Raw genomic sequence first — 21,501 nt, 5'->3', positions numbered from 1 at the left:
TAACATTGAGCTCGTCATATCGTTTTTCCTGTTAAGAATTTATGCTATTTTAATTTTAATGTTTTTGAAAGAATTTCTTTGATAAGTCTCGTACTGTTTTCAAAGTTGAACTAACGTTTTGTTTAGTCTCCGCAGTTGTTGACGTTCAGAACGTTCAACTTGCGCTCTATCGTTACGATAGAGAGAGAGTATTTCACGGTTTCACGTTGCAGTAAGAGTAAACCGATTCTAGCGTTTCGTTCATTCTTTCTTAGCTTAAATGGTTTTAATTCTAATAAAGGAACTTTTTATTTGGGAAACCTTTCAGTTTTTTTCCTTTAACAAATAATATGTTTTAACGATATATATAATTGGGCCCATCTCTCAGGTTCTAAGTCAAGAGAGAGAGAGAGAGAGAGATAGAGACGGAGGGAGAGAGAGGAGGATAAACGTTTCGTTCAAGCGGGTAACGTTGTTCTCGTTTTTTGCTCTTCTCCCTAGTCGATAGAGGGGAAGAAGGTAAAACGTTTCTAGAGTTTTATTCTTGTTCCCAGGCTTTATGCGGTGAGAGATTTTAAACGTAGTTTATTTGATCTAGTGTTTAGTCTCTTTTCCAGCCACTGAATTCTTTATCTTTCATTATGTTTTTCTGTTACATTGTAATACTGTTTTCGCAATTACTACCTTTTAATGAAGGATAGGATTGCGTGTTTCAGGTACAAACCACTTAAAGTTTCGAGTTCAGTGAAATAAGTGCAAACAGAAAATCAAAAGTGATAAAGTGATATGCGCAAAGTGTTACAGTGTTGCGTTCGAGGGTTCGTCTGTTCGTGCCAGTTGTTCACCTAGTCCGATACCTCTTACAAGCTCCCAAGCCCAGGGGAGAAGTAATGTCGAAGGACTTATGGGTTCCTCAGGCCTTGATCGACGAACAGACGTTTCCCTCCGTGGTTTCGGGTGTATCTACACACGTTGCCGACGTGATCACCCCACCCACACAAAGACGAGAGAGCCCATTTATTCCTCGTCTGCGGAAGAGGTTTCTCGCAGAAACCATGGACCAAATCTTGCAGCTTTTAAGTGCAAGTCGGTCCCTTCCGCGCAAGTCCAACGGCCTAGGTGTAGCCACTGGGTCAGTTCGGACTCGCTGCAGTACGACAACTGCACACCTCCTAAGAGAGGCTAGGTGGTACCGCAACAGGCAGTAACTCCGTCTGTTGCCGCACCAGCTGTTTTAGACCCTCAGTCACAACGGACAGTAGCTCCGTTTGTTGTTGTCTTTCATAGACCCTAGTGGTCCATGCTGCAGACTATACAGTCTCAGCTTGCTCCTTCATGCAGGAGTTTCATGCTGGAAGGTTGACAATGCAGCCTGTTAACCTACAACCCGCCGAGGTTGTGCGCTCAGCAGATACTGCGGCTGCCTGCTCCCACCCTCCACCTGTGAGAGCTCCACCACCGATGCGCAGTCCACCCTGCCAGACGCATGTTCTTGCTGCACCATCTGCTAACATGCGTGAGCTACCGCATCAGCAGTGGGAAGGTTCTGTAGAGCTGCCGGGTTTCAGCACTATGCGGCATTCTCCGCAGCCCATGCAGCATGCTCTGCATACCTTACAGCATGCTCTGCATACCTTACAGCATGCTCTGCATTCCTTACAGCATGCTCTGCATACCTTACAGCATGCTCTGCATTCCTTACAGCATGCTCTGCATACCTTACAGCATGCTCTGCATACCTTACAGCATGCTCTGCATACCTTACAGCATGCTCTGCATACCTTACAGCATGCTCTGCATACCTTACAGCATGCTCCGCATACCATGCAGCATGCTCTGCATACCTTACAGCATGCTCCGCATACCATGCAGCATGAGCCGCATACCTTACAGCATGCTCCGCCTACCATACCGCATGCTCCTCAACCCACCGCAGCCCCTCCCACGCTCCAGCACTCTGCTTTTGTTGTTGCTAGCTCCCACACTCCGACTGCGGAGAAGGTTGACGATGCACCCGTGGGCCTACACCTCCCACGGTTGTGCGCCCGGCATGGCTTCCTGCTCTCACACTCTTGTTGTGAGAGCTCCTCCACCCATGCACAAGTCAACCCTGCCAGATGTATGATGACTCCCACACACAGAGCACTCCGTTGCCGTGCGTGAGCTACCACAAGCTGCCGTGTTTTGACACGGTGTGTCAGCCTCCGCAACACACTGTGGTTACCGCCACTCGCCAGCAGCAAACTAGTCAGTCAGGAGTTGAGGCTTCCCCACACAACTTTGGTTGTTGCCTCTCACAAACTGTCATACAGTTACATGACGTTGCCTTCTGGTCTGCTACTTATACACCAGTGCTGTATGTCCTCACGCTCCTGTTGTGGTTGACAGTTCAGTTTTTGACAGTTCACAGACTGTCAAGCAGTTTCATAACGTTGCCTTCTGGTCTGCTGCTTTTGCACCAGTGAAACCCTCACTGAGAGAACCTAGCTTTTCTCGGATATGGTTCCTGTAGATGAGAAAGTGCTGTTCTCCCTCCTTCTGATATTCCCTTGAGGACTCTGTCATTTGGAGAGGAGCCTTAAGCTGCTTAGCCTCCTATGGACTTTTATTTAAGCATAACATGCTTCCAGGGAGGGTAAATGGTTCCGCTTCAGTCGCTAACCCCGTCTGTTGCCACACCTGCTCCCATAGACCTTGGGCTTTGTTGCAAGACATGCAGTCCAAGCTTAGTCCTTGATAGAGGATTTTTTACGGAGTCAGTGTGTCACTGGGAAGACGTTCAACAACCAGCAGAGGTGACTTGTTGTGACGCAGTGCGGCAACCTCAGCAACCCGATAAGGAGTTGTCTGTACTACCCAGACAGTCTAGACAGTTTCGGGTTGTCGCTGTACTTCCTCGCTTCCCCATGGTTGACAGTTCACAGACTGTGCAGCAGTACCATGATCTTGTGTCCGGCTCCGTCACGCATCCACCAGTGCGACCGGATTCAGCGAGGCAGACGTTGCCCACTCCGTTGCCGTTTCCTCATCAGTTTCGGATGAGGAACCCTCTGATGAGGACATGGCTGAACGAGAAGATCAATCCCCAGCCCTGCTATCCATCCAGAAGATGCTGAAGAAGGAATACGGCCCTGTCAGGCTGTGGATGAGTCTGGTTAGGACACTGTCATCCGTGGTGCATTTGGTGTCACTTGGAAGACTACACCTCCGTCCTCTTCGGTTTCATCTAGCTCTTCACTGGAAAAGGACAAGACGCTACAAGCGGTCTCAATCCCGGTTTCCGGAAGATAAGTCTGGTCTAACCTGAGGAAAGGACTTTATCAACCTTTTATAGGGTCTTCCCCTGACTGTTCAGACTCCCAACCACGTTCTCTTCTCAGACGCATCAGACGTAGGCTGGGGTGCGACCTTAGGTGGTAGGGAATGCTCGGGATTATGGAACTCGCGTCAAAGGACAATGCATTTTAACTGCAAGAAGCTTCTGGCAGTAAGTCTGACCTGGAAAAGCTTCAGGTCTCTCCTTCAAGACAAAGTAATGGAGGTCAACACGGACAACTCCCTGCTTTGATGTTCATCTCCTAGCAAGGAGGGACCTACTCTCTGACATGGTGCGAGTTCGCTAGTGACCTCCTCTCCTGTTCAACAGGTCTTGACTTTTCACTAGTAACAAATTTCTTCCAAGGCAACTTGAATATCTTAGCAGTTTGTCTCAGTAGGAAGGGACAATAATTCCAACATATTGGACCCTCCACAGAGATGTATGCAAGAGACTTTGGGTCACTTGGGGCCATCCAACCATGGATCTCTTCGCAACCTCGATGTCCAAGAGGCTCTCAACAGACCCAGCAGTGGTTCTTTTAGATGCCTTTCTACTAGATTAGTCTCATCTAGATCTATATGCATTCCCTCCGTTCTAGTTTGTCAACAAGGTACTGCAGAAGTTCGCCTCTCACGTTGGGACAAAGTTGACACTAGTTGCTTCCCTCTGGCCCGCGAGAGAATAACTTACCGAGGTACTTCGATGGCTAGTAGACGTTCCCAGAACTCTTCCCCTAAGGGTGGACCTGCTACGTCTGCCACGCGTAAGAAGGTACTCCAAGGCCTCCACGCTCTTCGTCTCACTGCCTTCAGAGTATCGAAAGACTCGAGAACTAGAGGTTTTTCGAAGGAGGCAACCAGAGCGATTGTTAGAGCAAGGAGAACATCCACCCTTAGAGTCTACCAATCGAAGTGGGGAATCTTCCTAAACTGGTGCAAGTCAGTATCCGTATCCTCGACCAGTACCTCTGTAACTCAAATAGCTGACTTCCTCTTATATCTGAGAAAAGAGCGATCTCTTTCAGCTCCCACTTTCAAGGGTTACAGAAGCTTGTTGGCATCAGTCTTCCGTCACAGAGGCTTAGATCTTTTTAACAATAAAGATCTACAGGACCTCCTTAAGTCTTTTGAGACCACGAAGGAGCGTCGTTTGGTTACACCTGGTTGGAATTTAGACGTGGTTCTAAGATTCCTTATGTTAGACAGGTTCGAACCACTTCAATCAGCCTCCCTGAAAGATCTCACCTTTAAGACTCTTTTCCTGATATGCTTTACCAGCTAAAAGAGTCAGTGAGATTCATGCCTTCAGCAAGAACATCGGATTTTCATCCGAAACGGCTACATGTTCTACATCTTGGTTTTCTAGCCAAACACGAGCTGCCTTCTCGGCCTTGACCAATATCGTTCGTTATTCCAAACTTATCGATATGGTTGGAAAGGAACTAGAAAGAGTATTATGTCCTGTAGAGCTCTTAAGTTCTTTTTTAAAAAAACCTTTATGAGGCCCGTCTGAAGCTTTATGGTGTTCAGTTAAGAATTCATCTTTGCCTATGTCAGAGAATTCTTTATCCTAATATTTTCAGACTGTTAATACGAGAAGCTCATTCCCTTCTGAATGAGGAAGACCAAGCTTGGCTGAAGGTAAGGACACACGAAGTTAGAGCTATCACAACTTCCGTGACCTTTTAATAAAATAGATCTCTGCAAAATATTTTCGACGCAACCTTTTGGAAAAGCTAATCAGTGTTCGCGTCTTTTATCTTAAGAATGTCCAGTCTCTTTACGAGAACTGCTACACTCTGGGACCATTCGTAGCAACGAGTGCAGTAGTGGTGGGGGCTCCACCACTACAATTCCCTAATTCCAGAACCTTTTTAATCTTTCTCTTGAAATATTTCTGGGTTGTCCGGAAGGCTAAGAAGCCTTCCGCATCCTGGTTGATTTGGCGGGTGGTCAAATTCTTTCTTGAGAAGCGCCTAGATTAGAGGTTGTGATGAGGTCCTTTAGTATGGGTTGCAGCCCTTAATACTTCAGCACCTAGGAGTCGCTCAGCATCCTAAGAGGATCGCTAGGCTCAGTAAGGAAGACGTACTTAAAAAGGCAGAGTAATGGTTCAAGTCGACTTCCTTACCAGGTACTTATTTATTTTATGTTTGTTATTTTGAATAACGGCTAAAATAAGATACGGGATACTTAGCTTCTTTGTTAACATGTATGCTGGTCTCCACCCACCACCCTGGGTGTGAATCAGCTACATGATCATCGGGTAAGATTAATATTGAAAAATGTTATTTTCATTAGTAAAATAAATTTTTTAATATACTTACCTGATGATCATGAATTTCAGGACCCGCCCTTCCTCCCCATAGAGAACCAGTGGACCGAGGAGAAAATTGAGTTCTTGTTGACAAGAAGTACTTGAGTACCTGCTCACAGATGGCGCTGTTGTGTACACCCCCACCTGTATAGCGATCGCTGGCGTATCCCGACCGTAGATTTCTGTCGGGCAACAGAGTTGACAGCTACATGATCATCGGGTAAGTACAGTATATTCAAAAATTTATTTTACTAATGAAAATAACATATTTCCTGCCAATCACTTTGACTAACGTTCAGTTTACATAATAACGGACAATCATTTCCATAGTTTGGTTAATTGCAGCATTGCCTATTCCAGAATTAGCCAGTATCCATAGCAGAAGCTTTTTATATGCATTATCTGGGTTTTTAAAGTATTAATTTTGAGGGATGAGCTTGACTAGAACTGCATGTTTACAGTGTAGATTCCACCTTAGTCCATGTTGGTACTGACATGAAATGTCAAGAAAATATATATACTGACCTATTTTTTTTTTTATTCTTATTATTATTTCTTTAATGGTTATATTTTTGTTCCTCATTTTCTTTTTATGATCAAGCAACTCAAATTTTTCAAGTCTACTCCTTAATACCTCTATGTAGATACTGTACAGTACTTTGAGTCAGCAAGTACAGGAATCTGAAATTTCTGTTATTCATAGGTACTTTGTACAATAGAAATAGAACGATGGTAAATATAAAGTGCTTCGTGTTCCATCGTCAACTTTGTAATTATTTCCTTATATTCAGGAACGTGTAATTGATGGTTCTACGGCACGAGTGGTTTCAATGTTAGCAGCTTTCAAGAGAGTTATCAATGATTACCAAACACCAGAAGCATGTGATCTTCACAGGGATTTAGCAGAGAAATTAGTTTCAAACATGGCATTCCTCCGTTCTTGTCGACCCCAAAATATAGCAATGGACAATGCGATCAGGTAAGAATGTCAGGCTACACCTATGAATAACATTTTTAGATATATAGGCACGACTACTTACTTTATGTTTACATATGTTTTATATTTGTACAAAACAATGATTTTTACATCTGTATTCAACATTTGAACTAACAAAATTATTCATTTTAATCAGAGTTTCAACTTACTGTGTATTAAAAATTTTAGTGACCAGTTTTTCATACAGTGACCTGTCTTTACAGTATATTATTGCCCTAGACTGCCACATGCTTCAGCCTCTGAAACCTTGAAATGAGAAAGTGTATACATATTAACAGTAACTGAAATTTCAGTTCTAAAACAGGGCTCTCATTTTTTTGTAATTTGTGACTCCATATCCTTTATAAAAAAAAAAAAAAAAAAAATTGAAATATACAACCATGATATTGTTTTAGGTTTTTGAAGCACGAAGTTAACAGTATTGGCCCCAGTGTACCAGAAGCTCAAGCCAAGGATGAGTTGCGATCATCGATAGACGAGTACATCAGGGAAAATATCATCCTCGCTAGCAGTACAATAGCCTCTCATGCTGCACAAGTCATAAAAGATGGAGACGTGATTCTCACTTTTGGGTAGTAAGTGATCGCGGAATACAGTATTTCTTGGTTTATTTGTTATTCTGTACACATTTTTGCACCTTACTATAGTTTGTCGATTGCTTATCAAGACGCTACCCATACTTTACATCATTTAAGGATAGGTTTAAGAGTTCATATCTAAGATATTAAAGGGAGGCTTTATCTTTCTTCTTCTTCTTTGTCTACATCTTTTCCCACTTCTATGTGGGGTCGATGTTTCTGGTCTGCTTTCTCCATCAACTTCTGTCCCACACTTCATCAGCGGTTAATCCCTTTGATCGAAGGTCATCCTTGATACAGTCCATCCACCTTCGCTTTGGTCTCCCTCTCCTTCTTGTTCCCTGTACCTCCATTTCCATCACTCTCCTCCCAATATACTGTTCATCTCTTCTCATGACATGACCATACCACCTCAGTATACTTTCTTGGATCTTATCTGATAGTTTTCTAACTCCTGTGGTACCCCTAATTACCTCATTCCGTATCTTATCTCTTCTTGTCACCCCACACATCCATCTCAACATTCTCATCTCTGCAACATCCATCTTCTTCTCTTCTGTCTTCTTTATTACCCACGTCTCCGCTCCATACATCATTGCCGGTCTCACAACTGTCCTGTGTACTTTACCTTTCAACTTAACCCCTATTTTCCTGTCGCATAGTACTCCACGCACTTTTTTCCAATTCTTCCATCCTGCTTGTATTCTGTGGTTTATTTCTACCCCCAGATCACCATCCTCTGCAACTGTTGATCCTAAATACTTGAAATTTTCAACTCTTCAATCTCTCTCCTTGTAAACTAACTTCCCCATTCTCACCATTTTTCAATCTCAAATACTCTGTCTTTTTCCTGCTGATCTTCAATCCTCTATTTTCCATTTCTCTTCTCCACTCCTCCGGTTTCTCTTCTACTACCTCTCGCTTAGTGCTACACAGTATAACATCATCAGCAAAAAGCATGCACCAAGGAGACTAATCTCCAATACGCCCGGCACAACAAAGTATAATCGCGTCGAGATTTGGGGCGGAGCGCGGCTCTCGGGCCTTGGGAGACCCCAGACGGAGACGTGTATATATTACCATTGAGTATAATCAGAATGAAATTAAGGCTTTGTCTTTATATAAGCTAAATATGAAGTTTAGATTTCACCAGTTTCATTATTTCATCTTTTCAGTTCAGCATTAGTCAGTGACGTTGTTGAAGCAGCCTTATCGAGAGGTGAAAAGGTTAGTGTGGTCGTAGCAGACACTCCTCACCCTCCCTCAGGTGCAGCAATGGCCAAGAGACTTAGTGATCTTGGAGTTACAACCCATTATAGGTTAATCACTGAAGTTTCACATATTATGAATAAGGTACAGTATGTGTTTTTCTCAAATTTACTGTTTATTTAATTGCTTTATAATGTTTATAGATTGATGTATCAGAGAGACCGCAGTAGCATAGTACCATGTATTACATTTTTAGTGCCAAACATTGGGTTAGAATAAACTAAACAACTCTACAGTATTTGAATATCAAGAAGCATATATTTATGTAGGTATAATAGATTAATGCATGGTGATATAAGAAGAATGGCAGGCATAGTAAAGATTGCAGAAGTGATAATGGTGATAAGAGTGTCATAACTGAGATGGCGTGGATTGGTGGTAATTTCTTTCTTCTCATTTGTGCTCTTGCTGCCTGACCTCCAATCACATCCTCTAACCCATTTTTCCAGGATTTATTAGGCATCTACAAGTTATTGTCTTGTCTTTTGTTATTTCCATTTCTGACCACAGTTCCTTATCATCACATGTCTAAATTATCTCAATCTTTGCTTTAAGAACTGTTTGTTTGCCAGTCTAGGTAAACATGTTTCCAACATTATCCATCTATCTTCCATGGCACTTCCTCCAGTTTTGTGGGATAGCTGACATAAAAAGAAACAAAAGAGTTATTTTTTTTTCTATTGTTTCTCCTGACAAGGGACTCAACTGAGTTCAGTTGGCAATGCTGGGTGCCGTAGCCCCCCTCCCCCTATCTTCTGCCACAAATGAATCTTTATATGCTGACTCACCTACTGCTGCTATTTCAGTGTTTACCACAAGTTTATCCGAGGTAGCCAGCAGGACCTATCGAAACTGCGCCATAATCGCTCGCCATTCATTTTTATTCTTAACACGCTCTTTGCCTCTCTCACATTTATCCCTCTGTCTTCTAGGGCTTTCTTCACTATATCCATCCACCCCAATATTGGCTCAGACAATCATTTTCCATTCATTGTAATATGAGCTTTTTTACTCAGATCATAGATCGCAACATTTATAGACACATCTTTTCAATTTTCAATTTCCTGGTCAATACCTATTATTTCTGCAGGATAGGGTAATACAAGTTGTATTTATTGATTTAAGGACTTTGCTCTCTGCAAATAGGACATCTTTATTCACCTGTAGTCTTTCTCTCTCTCTCTCATATCCTGCAGCTGCAAACACTCTTTATCTTACCTTCTCAACTGTTGTATGTCTGTAAGGTAACAGAAATGCTAACTCTAACCTATTAATGAAGGCCTTAAATTTATATGTAACCATTATCATCTTTGATGTTTTTACATCAGACTTTCCCTTCTCTAGTAAAAGTGTAATGCACTCATTCTTTTTATTGGTCTCATATACTACCTGTCTGAATTCCCATATGGTGTAAGTCTTTATCTCTACCTTTACTCTATTATGTGGTTACTGTATGCCATTTTAATCCTTGATACCTCATTCTACATATTTTCCTGCCTCATAAGAAAATTTTTGGCATTACAGTGAACCCTCGCTACTTCGCGGTTCGACCATCGCGGATTCACCACTTCGCGGATTTTTTCCATAACCCATATATATACAGTAATATATATATAAATATATGTATGCATGTATTTATGTATATATGTAGGTATGTATATGTGTATACATATAAATATATATATATATATATATATATATATATATATATATATATATATATATATATATATATATATATATATATATATATATATATATACACATACATATACACACACACACACACATATATATATACATATATATATATATATATATATATATATATATATATATATATATATATATATATATATATATATCTAAGGTAGGAAGATGTGATGTAGTTCTAAGGGAAAAGTATGGGAAATATGTCTGGGTAATAAGCAAAGCTCTACCTCCAGTTTGTTTCTACATTATGATCAGAGATAAATGTAAACAAAACATTGGTTGCCATTTTTTATCGTGCTTTTTAGCATGTTTAGGAAATGCATGATATAAAATCACCTTTAATATTTGTGCCTGTTTTAGTTTAGGGTACTGTAGTACATGCATTAAGTGTTCTGTACATTAAAGGGTAGTTTGTTAACAGTACTACGTACAAGGGAAGGTTTTAAAAGTCTGAATATACATGTTGAATAAATAGGTAAATATGGTGTCACTACTTCGCGGATTTTCACCTATCGCGGCCGCGACTGGAACCTATCTACCGCGATAAACGAGGGTTCACTGTACCGTATCTTGCAAAATGAATTTCTCATTTATGTAGTTACTCAAAAATGTCTATTGAGGATGGAAAACAGAATATATCAAGAACTGATATGATTTGGTATGTTTTGAGAATGGTAGCAGAGTAGTTAATCAGAAGATACAATATTAGATATGGAAGGAACCAGTCAAAAACCGCAATACGCCGTACTGTCAAATAGTCATGGGAGAAAAGGGAATAGATAAAGACTTACAGTACGTGAGAGTTCAGGTGAAAGATATTAGGAAAACCTCATTTTGCCTCTGATTATGCAAAGATAAAAATTACTGAAAAGCATTCGTAGTGATACTTGCGGTTTTTCGTATTCTTCTCAGGTTACTAAAGTCATTGTCGAAGCTGAATCTGTGATGATGAACGGAGCTGTGCAGGGCCTCTGTGGTACCGCCGGCCTTGCTCTGGCAGCTGCAATCCACGACACTCCATTTATAGTCCTGTGCCACACATACAAGTTTTGCAATAATGACCTCACTGATTCTCTAGTTGTAAATGAATTAGGTATGTAATGAAATTGTGTTTATATACCTAATTATTGATTTATCTTGTGATTTTGAAATTATCCATGATTAAAGATAGCAGTTATGTTTTATATACTGTACTTACAGCTTACAAAACAGGGAATTAGAGAATGCCTAGTGGTTGCTTCATAATATTTTAGAATGCAATACATAATCAGTGTTTTTAGATAAAGTTTAAATTACTTTGCTCAGCCATTTTATTTTCTTACATATTGTTATATCTATCATAACTAGTTATGAAAGCTTTTAATTTATTTTGCATACAGTATATTGAAATTTTATAAGGAGTTTTGTTCTTTTACTACTGTATATATTTTGGATATTTTGTTCTTGCTTCCAACAGGTGATGTAGATAGTGTGGTTTCATGTAACGGAGAATTTTACAATCTTCTTTCGGATTGGAGAAGCACACCAAACTTGAATGTTGTGAGCCTTGTGTACGATGTCACACCTGCCAACCTTGTAACGGCTCTTATCACGGAGCAGAATGTACTTCCAACTTCAGCTGTGCCGGTTATAATTAGACGTAATTACGCCGACATTTTAGGACAGGACTGAAAGGGGTGACAATGTTGTTTGACATTTACTGTATAATTTATCTCAGCATTTTTTAGTTTCTTAATCTCAGTGTCTCAAATTATGGTGCTTTTACAGTACTTTGGTTTTCTGTTAATAGTAACTCGATTTACATCTATTAGACTATAACTTTATCCAGGAAATTATATAGTTTTTCTTAAAATTTCTTTTCTCAGTGGTAGCATATACCCTTTTTTTGTTCACACATTTTTCAGGTTTTAATTTTAAAGGAGATTCAAGCCAGGAAGGAAAGGTGATTATCGCTTTTCAAATATTTTTCTTTGCCTTGATTAGTTTTTACCTTCTGTTTTGGTTTTCAAGATTTAGCTTTGGGTATATTTAAGCATTTTTTTTTTTTCAGTTTAAGATTTGTTTTTACATTTTGCGAATAAGTTTTTGAGCAACTTAACATAGAAAATTAGCTTATGTTGAGCTTGTAACTATAGATCTTCAGTAAAAGAGAAGTTTATCTGTACAGCAACATAGAAATTTGTCTTTAATTGTGAGATTTTTACAGCACCTACAGTATATTTGCCAAATGTCTTAGTGTTGAACAGTACTGAGATTTCTTTAATAGATGAACATTTATCCTCAGTGTTTTTAGGTGTATTGAATAATGGCTCTGTGGAATGCCGATCATGGAAATAACAGTTTTATATACTGTAAAGAATGTAGAAGTTTTATACACCATCAGTGTTTTACTTGAGTCAATTTATACCCAAGAGTGTTATTGTTAACTTGGTCTGTCATCACATCATATGAGTCAAATGCACAAGATGTTTTGCACCTGTCATTAACTGTTAAACTGTCATCTTCATATCCAGTTCATTCAGTGCTGTATTCTGTTTTAGTCACAGTGTTTTGTTAGATTTCTCTGGTATGAAAGTAGGTACTGTCCTTCAGGATTGTTACTACTTCAGCATAATATCTGTTCTGTTAGTTTCTGAATGTGACATTGTATATAAGAAGCATAAAAGATCTCTGAAGAACCCATTTTGCTGCATCATTTAAAAGTCATTCCATGAAAATATACCGTAGTTTTGTGTTTACTTTGAAAGTTACTTATCTTGTGGTACATTTTATTAATACCATGGCAGTCATTATATTCAAAAGGAGTATTTGACATGACTTGAAACCTGTTATAGTCAGTGTGAATTGAAAAAAACTCAAATAGTTAACACTTTTGTGTTTGCAAGTAAAAAAATGGAAATTTACCACATAACTGATTGCTAAGTATCACCAGCCTGACTTGTCAATACTGTATGCATTTTCCACAGGTGTACCAAAATTTGATCAGTTATGAGGGAAACGCTTACCTTATTTACTCTCAAAATAAAGAGAAATATTATGGTTGATTAATTCAGTATATCATAAAAATACTATCAACCTGTGTAGCAAGATAAATTACAGTATAATAATAAAACCATATACTGTACAGAACTGAATATGAATATCTGTATGTGGCTTGGCCTAGAAAACAAGCTTGTTACATATGCAGGTGCTGCTACACTCTTTGCCTCAATTTCATCTCCTGAATGTAGAACTGGGGTTGCTGAATCCTTTAATAAAAATCTAGCTAATATTAGTGCATGGTGCTATCCTCGGTCGACCAGTTCCCTTCCCAGATACCCGCAGGGACATGGCGAAGGAACTGGAATTGGCCACTTCCTGTTCAGCACGTTCTCCATCTCGCTCTTCCAAGCCAGAGCGAGAGGCTATGCCAGTTCCAATAAGACCGGGTAAGCAATTTCTTTCCCCTCCTTTTCAGATGCCGAAGCAATGGATTCCGAGGAGGCAGCCTCCACCTCGTAGTCTCCCCAGCGATGCAATAAGCCCTTCCTTCCGTCCTTCGAAAAGGAGCTCCTGTGGTTTGACACCTTTGTGAAGGCGGTGAGTTGGTTCATTTCAGGAGTGATCCCTGCAATGAAACAGCCTATGGTGGCCAGCGCACCTAAATTTCCACTGGAGAAGTAGGTTTCTTCTAGATCATCCTCTCCTCTGTCTGACTCCAGACATAGACCCACATGGCCGCATCCTTCCGGGGAACCTTGACCGGAGATGATTGTCTACCCGATTAAGGGAATGCGGGTAGCTGGGGGAATCTCAGGTCCAGTCCAACAGGACTTTTCTCAAGTGCAGCTAACTTCACTCCTGACGACAAAGAACCCTACGCCTCCTCTGGGAGACACTGCACCCCCGTGCAAGCTGGGGCTCGCGATCTCCTTGGGAGATCTCTCTGACTTTGAATTACCATCTCTTTCCCATTGAAATCGAAGTTGCCCCGCTGGAGTTCCGTACCACCTCCAAGAGTGCGGACCAGCCCCCCAGCAGTTCCTTCCCAAAGAGAAGGTCAAGACTCCAGTAGGCACAGAGATAACTCTAGACCGTCTCTGCTTGAGGGATTCCTTCCTCCCCGAAGGGAAAGTAAGTACTGTATGCTAAGACGGTCCCCAAAAATAGCTCGGCTAGATCTTCCCAGCAGAACTAGGAGAAGACTCGGGGACCTCCAGCAGCAGAAGGAACTTCAGAAAGAGACGTGCCTTCAACCTCCACACTTGATGCCAACCATGACACGCCCTTGGCTCCTACAAGTGAGAGCTCGTGGGTGGATCACAACCTAGACTCCGAGATAGACGACTACCTCCCTAAAGCCGCTAGTTATAGGTACAGTGGAACCTCTACGTACGATTGTCTTTACATACGATTGTTCCAATATCCGAAGTAAAATTCCATCAAATTTTTGTCTCGACACCCGAAGTAATGCTCCAACATCCGATGTAGATCTTGTTTATGCCGGTAGATGGCAGCATGTAAGAGGGATACCATTGAGCGTCGAGTTCTTTTTTCTTGTGTGTATCGTGTGGTTGTCCTCTGTTTGGTCTGTTATTAACAGTGCTTATTTTCTTCCTTTTCTCACATTTCCTTTTTGATTTTACCTATATTCATGGTGCCTAAGAAGCTAAGTTTCAGTACAGGTAGTGGTGAGAAAAGGAAGGCAATTCTTTCATTAGAATTGAAGCAAGAAATTATAGAAAAACATGAGAGCAGTGTGCATGTGAGTGATATGGCTAAACAATATGGCCGGAATAGGCCTATGATCTCGATAATCATCAAGCAGAAGGCAGCCATTAAAGCAGAGAAATCATTGAAGGGGATCACCATTATTACAAGACATCGTAGCAATACCCTGGAAGTGATAGAATGCCTTTTCTTGATAGGGATAAAGGACAAAGAGATTGTTGGCGACGATCATTTGTGAAAAGGGCCAGCGTGATGAACAGAATGAAAGAAAAAAGTGAAGCAAAGAAAACCAAGATAGCATTAACAAGCTCTTTTAAAAATGTCCTCTCTCTATTTCTGTTTCTCTCTAAACATAGCATTAACATGTTCTTTAAATAAAATTCTCTCTCTCTCTCTCTCTCTCTCTCTCTCTCTCTCCCCCCCCCCCCCCCCCGCTGTTGTAGTGTTAGACACGTCTATTATTTTTTTTCGGAGAGAGAGAGAGAGATTAAACAAAAATGTGTTTAGAGTACATATGATTTTTAACAGCGTCAACGAGTTGAAAGACAATTAAATGTAACTAAGAAAGTAATAACAGCGAATCTGAATTCCTTTATTAACTAAAACAAATATTGATGCAAACACACTCGTGTGCGTATGCACAAACACACACACACAGGTGTAGGAATTGCTACGCAGTAAGAGACAGACGGTCGGGGAGGAGGTAGAGATGGTGACTGCGATAATGTACCGTAACTCGTCACTGAAAGTAATGAAAGTTAAAAATCAAAAGAAAAAAAAATGTAAAAAATATGAAATATAAGAAAAAATAAAATAAATAAGCTAAGTTAGATTAATGTTTCCGTAGTGTAAGTTACTGTACGTTATCGCAGTCACCATCTCTACCTCCTCACCGATCGTGTCTCCTCCTGCGTAGGAATTTATACACCTGTGTGTGTGTTTGTGCATACGCACACGAGTGTGTTTGTATCAATATTTCTTTTAGTTAATAAAGGAATTCAGATTCGCTGATATTGCTTTTTTAGTTACATTTACTGTAATTGTCTTTCAACTCGTTGACACTGTTAAAAATCATATGTACTGTACACAACACAGTTTTGTTTAATATCTCTCTCTCTCTCTCTCTCTCTCTCTCTCTCTCTCTCTCTCTCTCTCTCTCTCTCTCTCTCTCTCTCTCTCTCTCTCTTTCTCTCTCTCTCTCTCTCAGAAAAAGTTAATAGACGTCTCTAACACTAATAGTGAAGAAGAACAAGAGAGAGAGAGAGTATTTATTTAAAGAACATGTTAACACCATGTCTACCTTCTCGCCGATCGTCCGTCTCCTCCTGGCGTAGCAAATCCTACACCTGCGTTGGCCTGTCTCTAAGGTAAAGTGACAATAAAAACACATTTTTTATTTATTATTTCTTTATAATCTTTTTTACATCCTTCTTTCATATTATGCAATTATGTTATTGTTATGTGTAATTATATGTAGTAATTTATTAAGGAGTTATTATAGGTTTTTGGGCTGTGGAACAAATTATACAAATTACAGTGTATTCTTATGGGAATATTTGCTCCAACATACGATTGTTTTAACATACGAATCAGTTTCTGGAACGAATTAAGATCGTATGTAGAGGTTCTACTGTATACCGAATCGGAATAAAAGGAGTCAGACTACGCCTTCTGGCAGGTCCTGGCCTGCATGATGGCAATCAATGGCCTAGATAACCTTTCGGTGCCCCCTTTAGAGGGCAAGGACACCATCTTCAACCAAATCTTCAGCACCTAGTGACCTCCCAAGGCGAACGCAGCTTTACCCTGGTCTAGAAGGTTAAAGGGGGCCAGGAAGAGGAAGAAGGCCTTTGCCCCGATAGCTGGTTCTTCCAGTTCCCTTCGAGCAGCCTCATCCTCGAAACTAGTACTACCTCCTTTCGTCTAGCAGAGGAGGAACTATGAGGTGTCAGATGAGCTTCTTCCGGTACCTCTAGAGCCAGCTATAGAAGCCCTTACAAGAGGGGTCTCCTATTATAGACTTTCATGCCTTCCGGTCACTTTCACGAGAGGCTAGAACATGGAGAAGGTCGTGAAGTATGCCATGCAAGCAACTTCGTGGCTGGACTTATGGTTGGGGTCAGTGGGACACCTCATAAGGACCGAAGATTAGTCCTAGTACTCCACAAGGAAGTCGATGACAACCTTTCTATTGTCGTGGCTGGACCATTAAGTTTCTCTCCCACCAGGTTGTTAACCTGTGGGTGAACTTTATACTCAGGAGAAGGGACTCAATAATTGAAAGGTTTCACCGACAGGTCCTAAGAGCAGAAGTGACCAGTCTCAGAAATGCTACGTTGTTACTATTATTATTATTATTATTATTATTATCATTATTATTACTTGCTAAGCTACAACCCTAGTTGGAAAAGCAGGATGCTATAAGCCAATGAGCTCCAACAGGGAAAATAGCCCAGTGAGGAAAAGAAATAAGGAAATAAATAAACTACAAGGGAAGTAATTAACAATTTAATAAAACTAGTAAGACAAATTCATATATTAACTATAAAAACTTCAAAAAACAAGAGGAAAAGAAGTAGTATAGAATAGTGTGCCCGAGTCTACCCTCAATCATGAGAACTCTAATCCAAGACAGTGGAAGACCATAGTACAGAAGCTATAGCACTACTCAAGACGAGAACAATGGTTTGATTTTGGAGTGTCGTCCTCCTAGAAGAGCTGCTTACCATAGTTAAGGAGTCTCTTCTACCCTTACCAAGAGCAAAGTAGCCACTGAACAACTTCAGTGCAGTAGTTAGCTCCTTGAGCAAAGAAGAATAGTTTTGATAATCTCAGTGTTGTCAAATGTATGAGGACAAAGGGCAATATGTAAAGAATAGGCCAGACTATTTGGTGTATGTGTAGGCAAGGGGAAAATGAACCGCAACCAGAGAAGGATCCAATGTAGTACTGTCTGGCCTGTCAAAGGACTCGGTAAATCTCTAGCAGTAGTATCTCAACGAGTGTCTGGGGCCGTGGCCAACCTACAGTACTACCTTAACAAGTTTGTTCTACAAACTCCATTCAACATGGAGATGGTAGGCATGGTCAGACAAATGGTAAGACCACAGGACTTTATGTGTGCACAGGATCTCAAGTATGCATACTTCCAGATCTCAGTCCATTCATCTTCAAGGTAGTATCTAAGTACAATATCATACACGACAACAGGCAATACCAATTCAAGGTGCTGTGCTGCTTCAGTCTTTTGACAGCTCCTCAAGTGTTCGCCCTGGTGTCAGCCTGGGCCCACAGGATCGGCATGTGCCTCCTAAGATAATTGGACGACCGGCTGATCCCAGCAGATTCGGTGGAAACCCTTCTTCAACACCGAGACAGACTTCTCGCATTTTGCCAAGATCTGGGGATCGTGGTAAATCTTGAGAAGTCATCCCTGCTTCCTTCTCAAAGACTGGTATACCAGAGAATGATCATTGATACCAACATGCAGAAAGTATTCCCATCAGATGACACAGAGGCTGAGGAAAGGCGCAAGCCCCTTCCTCTCCCAGCCCATAGGTGGGTATGTCTCCTAGGTCACCTACAGTAGCATCCCTGGTTCATTTAGTACTCAACGGCCGCGTCCGAATTTGATCTCTTAAGTGGCAACTAAAATGTAGGTGGGTTCAGGACGACAACTCCCCGAATACATTGGTTCCCATGCGACCCGGACAGCAGACAGATCTGAAGTGGTGGGAATGCGTCAAAAGAAGGGTAGGGCGGCCACATGCTGCACCATTTGGCCTCCGGGCTCTAGTCAGATTCTGAAAGGTACCAGCATATAAATCTGTTTTGAGATAAGGGCAGCATTTCTAGCTCTCCAACAGTTCCTGGCAGGTCACTTTATGGTGTTTATGAGCAACAACACCATGGTAGTGGCTTACGTAAACAAGCAAGGCGGCATCTTTTCGCAGCCCCTATGCTATCTAGTAGTGGAGGTGCTAAGATGGGCCAAAGATAACTTTGTGTCCTTATCAGCCCTCTTCATTCTGGGCAAGCATATGGTGCTTGTGTGCAGAGAGACTCGGATGTTGGGCTCCGAGTGATCTTTGTATCATCTAGTAACCAACAAAGTCCTGAGTTTGTGGTGTTCCTTGACAGTTGATCTGTTCGTGACCTCCGTGAACAACAGGCTCCTGCTCTACTGCTCCCCAGTCCCGGATCCTCAGGCTTTCTGGCAAGATGCATTTCATCAAAGTTGGGATAACATCGACGTTTACGCCTTCCCCCGTTATGTCTGATGAGAGGATAGTCAACAAGACCAGATCATATGAGAACCTTTCAATGACCATCATTGGTCTGCTATGGCATCATGCCGAATGGTTTTCAAACCTTGTTCGTTTCCTGACGGAGGTCCCAAGAGAACTCCCTCCACGACATGATCTACTCAAACAGCCACATGTAAACATTTTTCACAAAACCATAGTTTCTCTACAACTTCATGCCTGGAAACTATCCAGCATCTCCTCTCTCAGAGAGGCTTTTCGCAACAAGTTGTGAAAAGGATATGTGCATACCTTTGGATATCTTTGGCATCAGTCTACCAGGCCAAGTTGAATGTCTCCTTCAATGCTACTATTCCAGCAATATGGAGTTTCTTGTACAGTATACCTTCGGGAGGAAAAGCTTCTCAGTCTCGGTGATGAAAGGTTATCGCTCAGCCTTGAGCCTTGCCTTCAGGCTGAATGGAGTTAACATTTCCTCTTCGTTGGAGTTGTTTCTCCTCATACAGAGTTCCGAGCTTACCTGTCCTCAGAAGTTAGACCACACCTATAGAACGTGGTTCGCGTCCTTCGGTCTCTGAAGGGTGCTTCCTACGAACCATTACGCCAGGCAACAGTTCGCCTCCTGACTGAAGACGGTGTTCCTACTCGCTCTGGCTTCGGCCAACAGAGTTAACGAACTTCATGGTCTTATCTATGACGTCACCCATTCAAGGATATGGAGGGAGGTAATGCTTGGCTTTATCCCTGAGTTTATCGCCAAGACTCAAAATCCAGGAATAGCGGATCCTAGATTCAGGACCTTCCGAATAGGGAGTCTTCGTAAAGTAACCAATGATCCAGATCAACTGTTACTTTGTCCAGTAAGGAGTTTGAGGTACTATCTCAAGAGAACAACAGCAGCTCGCCCCCTGAGTGTCAGCACTCTTTGTCAGCAAGTGGAAGGTCAAGAGGAGGATCACCAGAACACCATCTCTTCTTGGATTCGCAAGGTTATAGACCTAGCACTGAATCCTGATCCTTCTCTGACAAGACGACCTAGAGCTCATGACGTTAGGGTCATAAGCATGTCTGTAGCGTTCAAAAGAAACTACTCTGTGATGCAGGTCTTACAAGCGGGCAGGTGGAGACGTCAGACGACCTACGCTGCCCACTACCTGCAAGACGTGACCCACGGGAATATGGAGACATTTTTCATTGGACCTGTGCTGGCTGCAAAACTAATGGTTTAAATCCCTCAGGCTCCTTGATGGACAAGTAGCAGATGGTTGAGGACAGAGGTTACCTGGGATTAGTCTGGGATGAATGTTAAAAATTATAGGCTTTCTTTCATCTTCCCCTCTCTTGAGGAACAGCTCCTCATCTGTTTGTAGGTAAAATCATTTCCCTTGTGTAACCTAGTATAGAAATAATATTTATGTCCACAGCCCCATGGCAAGGTGCGATTGGGCAACGTCTATGGTTTATTCAAAGATCCCTACCTTTCTGAGAATTCTTACCTAGACTAGTCACTCTGCTAGTATCACACAGATTACTCAGGCCGCTAACCGTACGCTGTACAGAGTTCAGCGAGGTGTAAGGGTTTTTCTCTGTAACATGCGGAGCACGTACAGGAAAACCCCGGGTTGAAAACCAGCTAGTTGGTTCGGACTCTCACCCTCCTAAGGGATGAGTCATCCATCATAAAGAGCAAAAGGGTTTGTATTTAGTGTCGGAACAAATGACAAATTTGAAAGTAATTTGTATTTTTCCTAACAATACAAACCTTGATCTCTCTATACAAATTTGGCCCTCCAACACCTATTACCTTGTAAGTCCTGCCTCCAATCAAGAGTGACGAGACAATACCAGTGTGTGTATGTTAGCAGGTTAGCCAGCTACCCTAACCCCTACTAACTAGCAATAGGGTAGTTACACCTCGCTAAAAATCTTATGGCTAATCTTCCAGCTTTGCCAAAAATATATCTCCAATAAAGAGCTCAAGGTTTGTATCATTAGGAAAAATACAAATTACTTTAAAAATATTTCATTTTTAAATATTTAACTTAGCCGGTGAATATATAATAGCTGCAACTCTGTTGCTCGACAGACAAAAAACAGTAAAAACTCGCCAGCGATCGCTATACAGGTTGCGGGTGTGCCCACCAGCGCCAACTGTCGGCCAGATACCACTCTCTCGATGTAAACAAAGACTCAATTTCTTCTCTGTCGACAAGACGTACTTTTACTCGCTGTAGAACCTGGAGTTTTCTCAACATATTTGGTGAAGTACTTCATTTTGGTTTGAGCTTTCGCAGTGCAGGTGTTTTATCTTCATCTTAAATCTTGAACTCGTTTTGGATAGATTTAATTTTTGGT

General features: G+C 41.4%; 1 protein-coding gene across 3 annotated transcripts in view; it reads left to right on the top strand.

The window, feature by feature from the left end:
• The window catches only part of eIF2Bdelta (eukaryotic translation initiation factor 2B subunit delta), a 69,635-nt gene extending 56,782 nt beyond the window's left edge, over window positions 1–12,853 (top strand). For all 3 annotated transcript variants that reach the window (XM_068394973.1, XM_068394975.1, XM_068394974.1), the window contains exons 4-8: window positions 6,406–6,593; window positions 7,007–7,186; window positions 8,365–8,542; window positions 11,084–11,264; window positions 11,628–12,853. In XM_068394973.1, coding sequence (XP_068251074.1) covers window positions 6,406–6,593; window positions 7,007–7,186; window positions 8,365–8,542; window positions 11,084–11,264; window positions 11,628–11,842 — 942 coding nt within the window. In that variant the 3' untranslated portion in view covers window positions 11,843–12,853. The remainder of the gene's footprint in view (window positions 1–6,405; window positions 6,594–7,006; window positions 7,187–8,364; window positions 8,543–11,083; window positions 11,265–11,627) is intronic.
• The last annotated feature ends 8,648 nt before the right edge of the window (window positions 12,854–21,501 follow it).

The sequence above is a fragment of the Palaemon carinicauda genome, chromosome 20 (assembly GCF_036898095.1).
Source record: "Palaemon carinicauda isolate YSFRI2023 chromosome 20, ASM3689809v2, whole genome shotgun sequence".
Lineage (NCBI taxonomy): Eukaryota > Metazoa > Arthropoda > Malacostraca > Decapoda > Palaemonidae > Palaemon > Palaemon carinicauda.
Note: the sequence above shows the minus strand (reverse complement) of the source record. Positions and strands in the feature narration are given on the sequence as shown.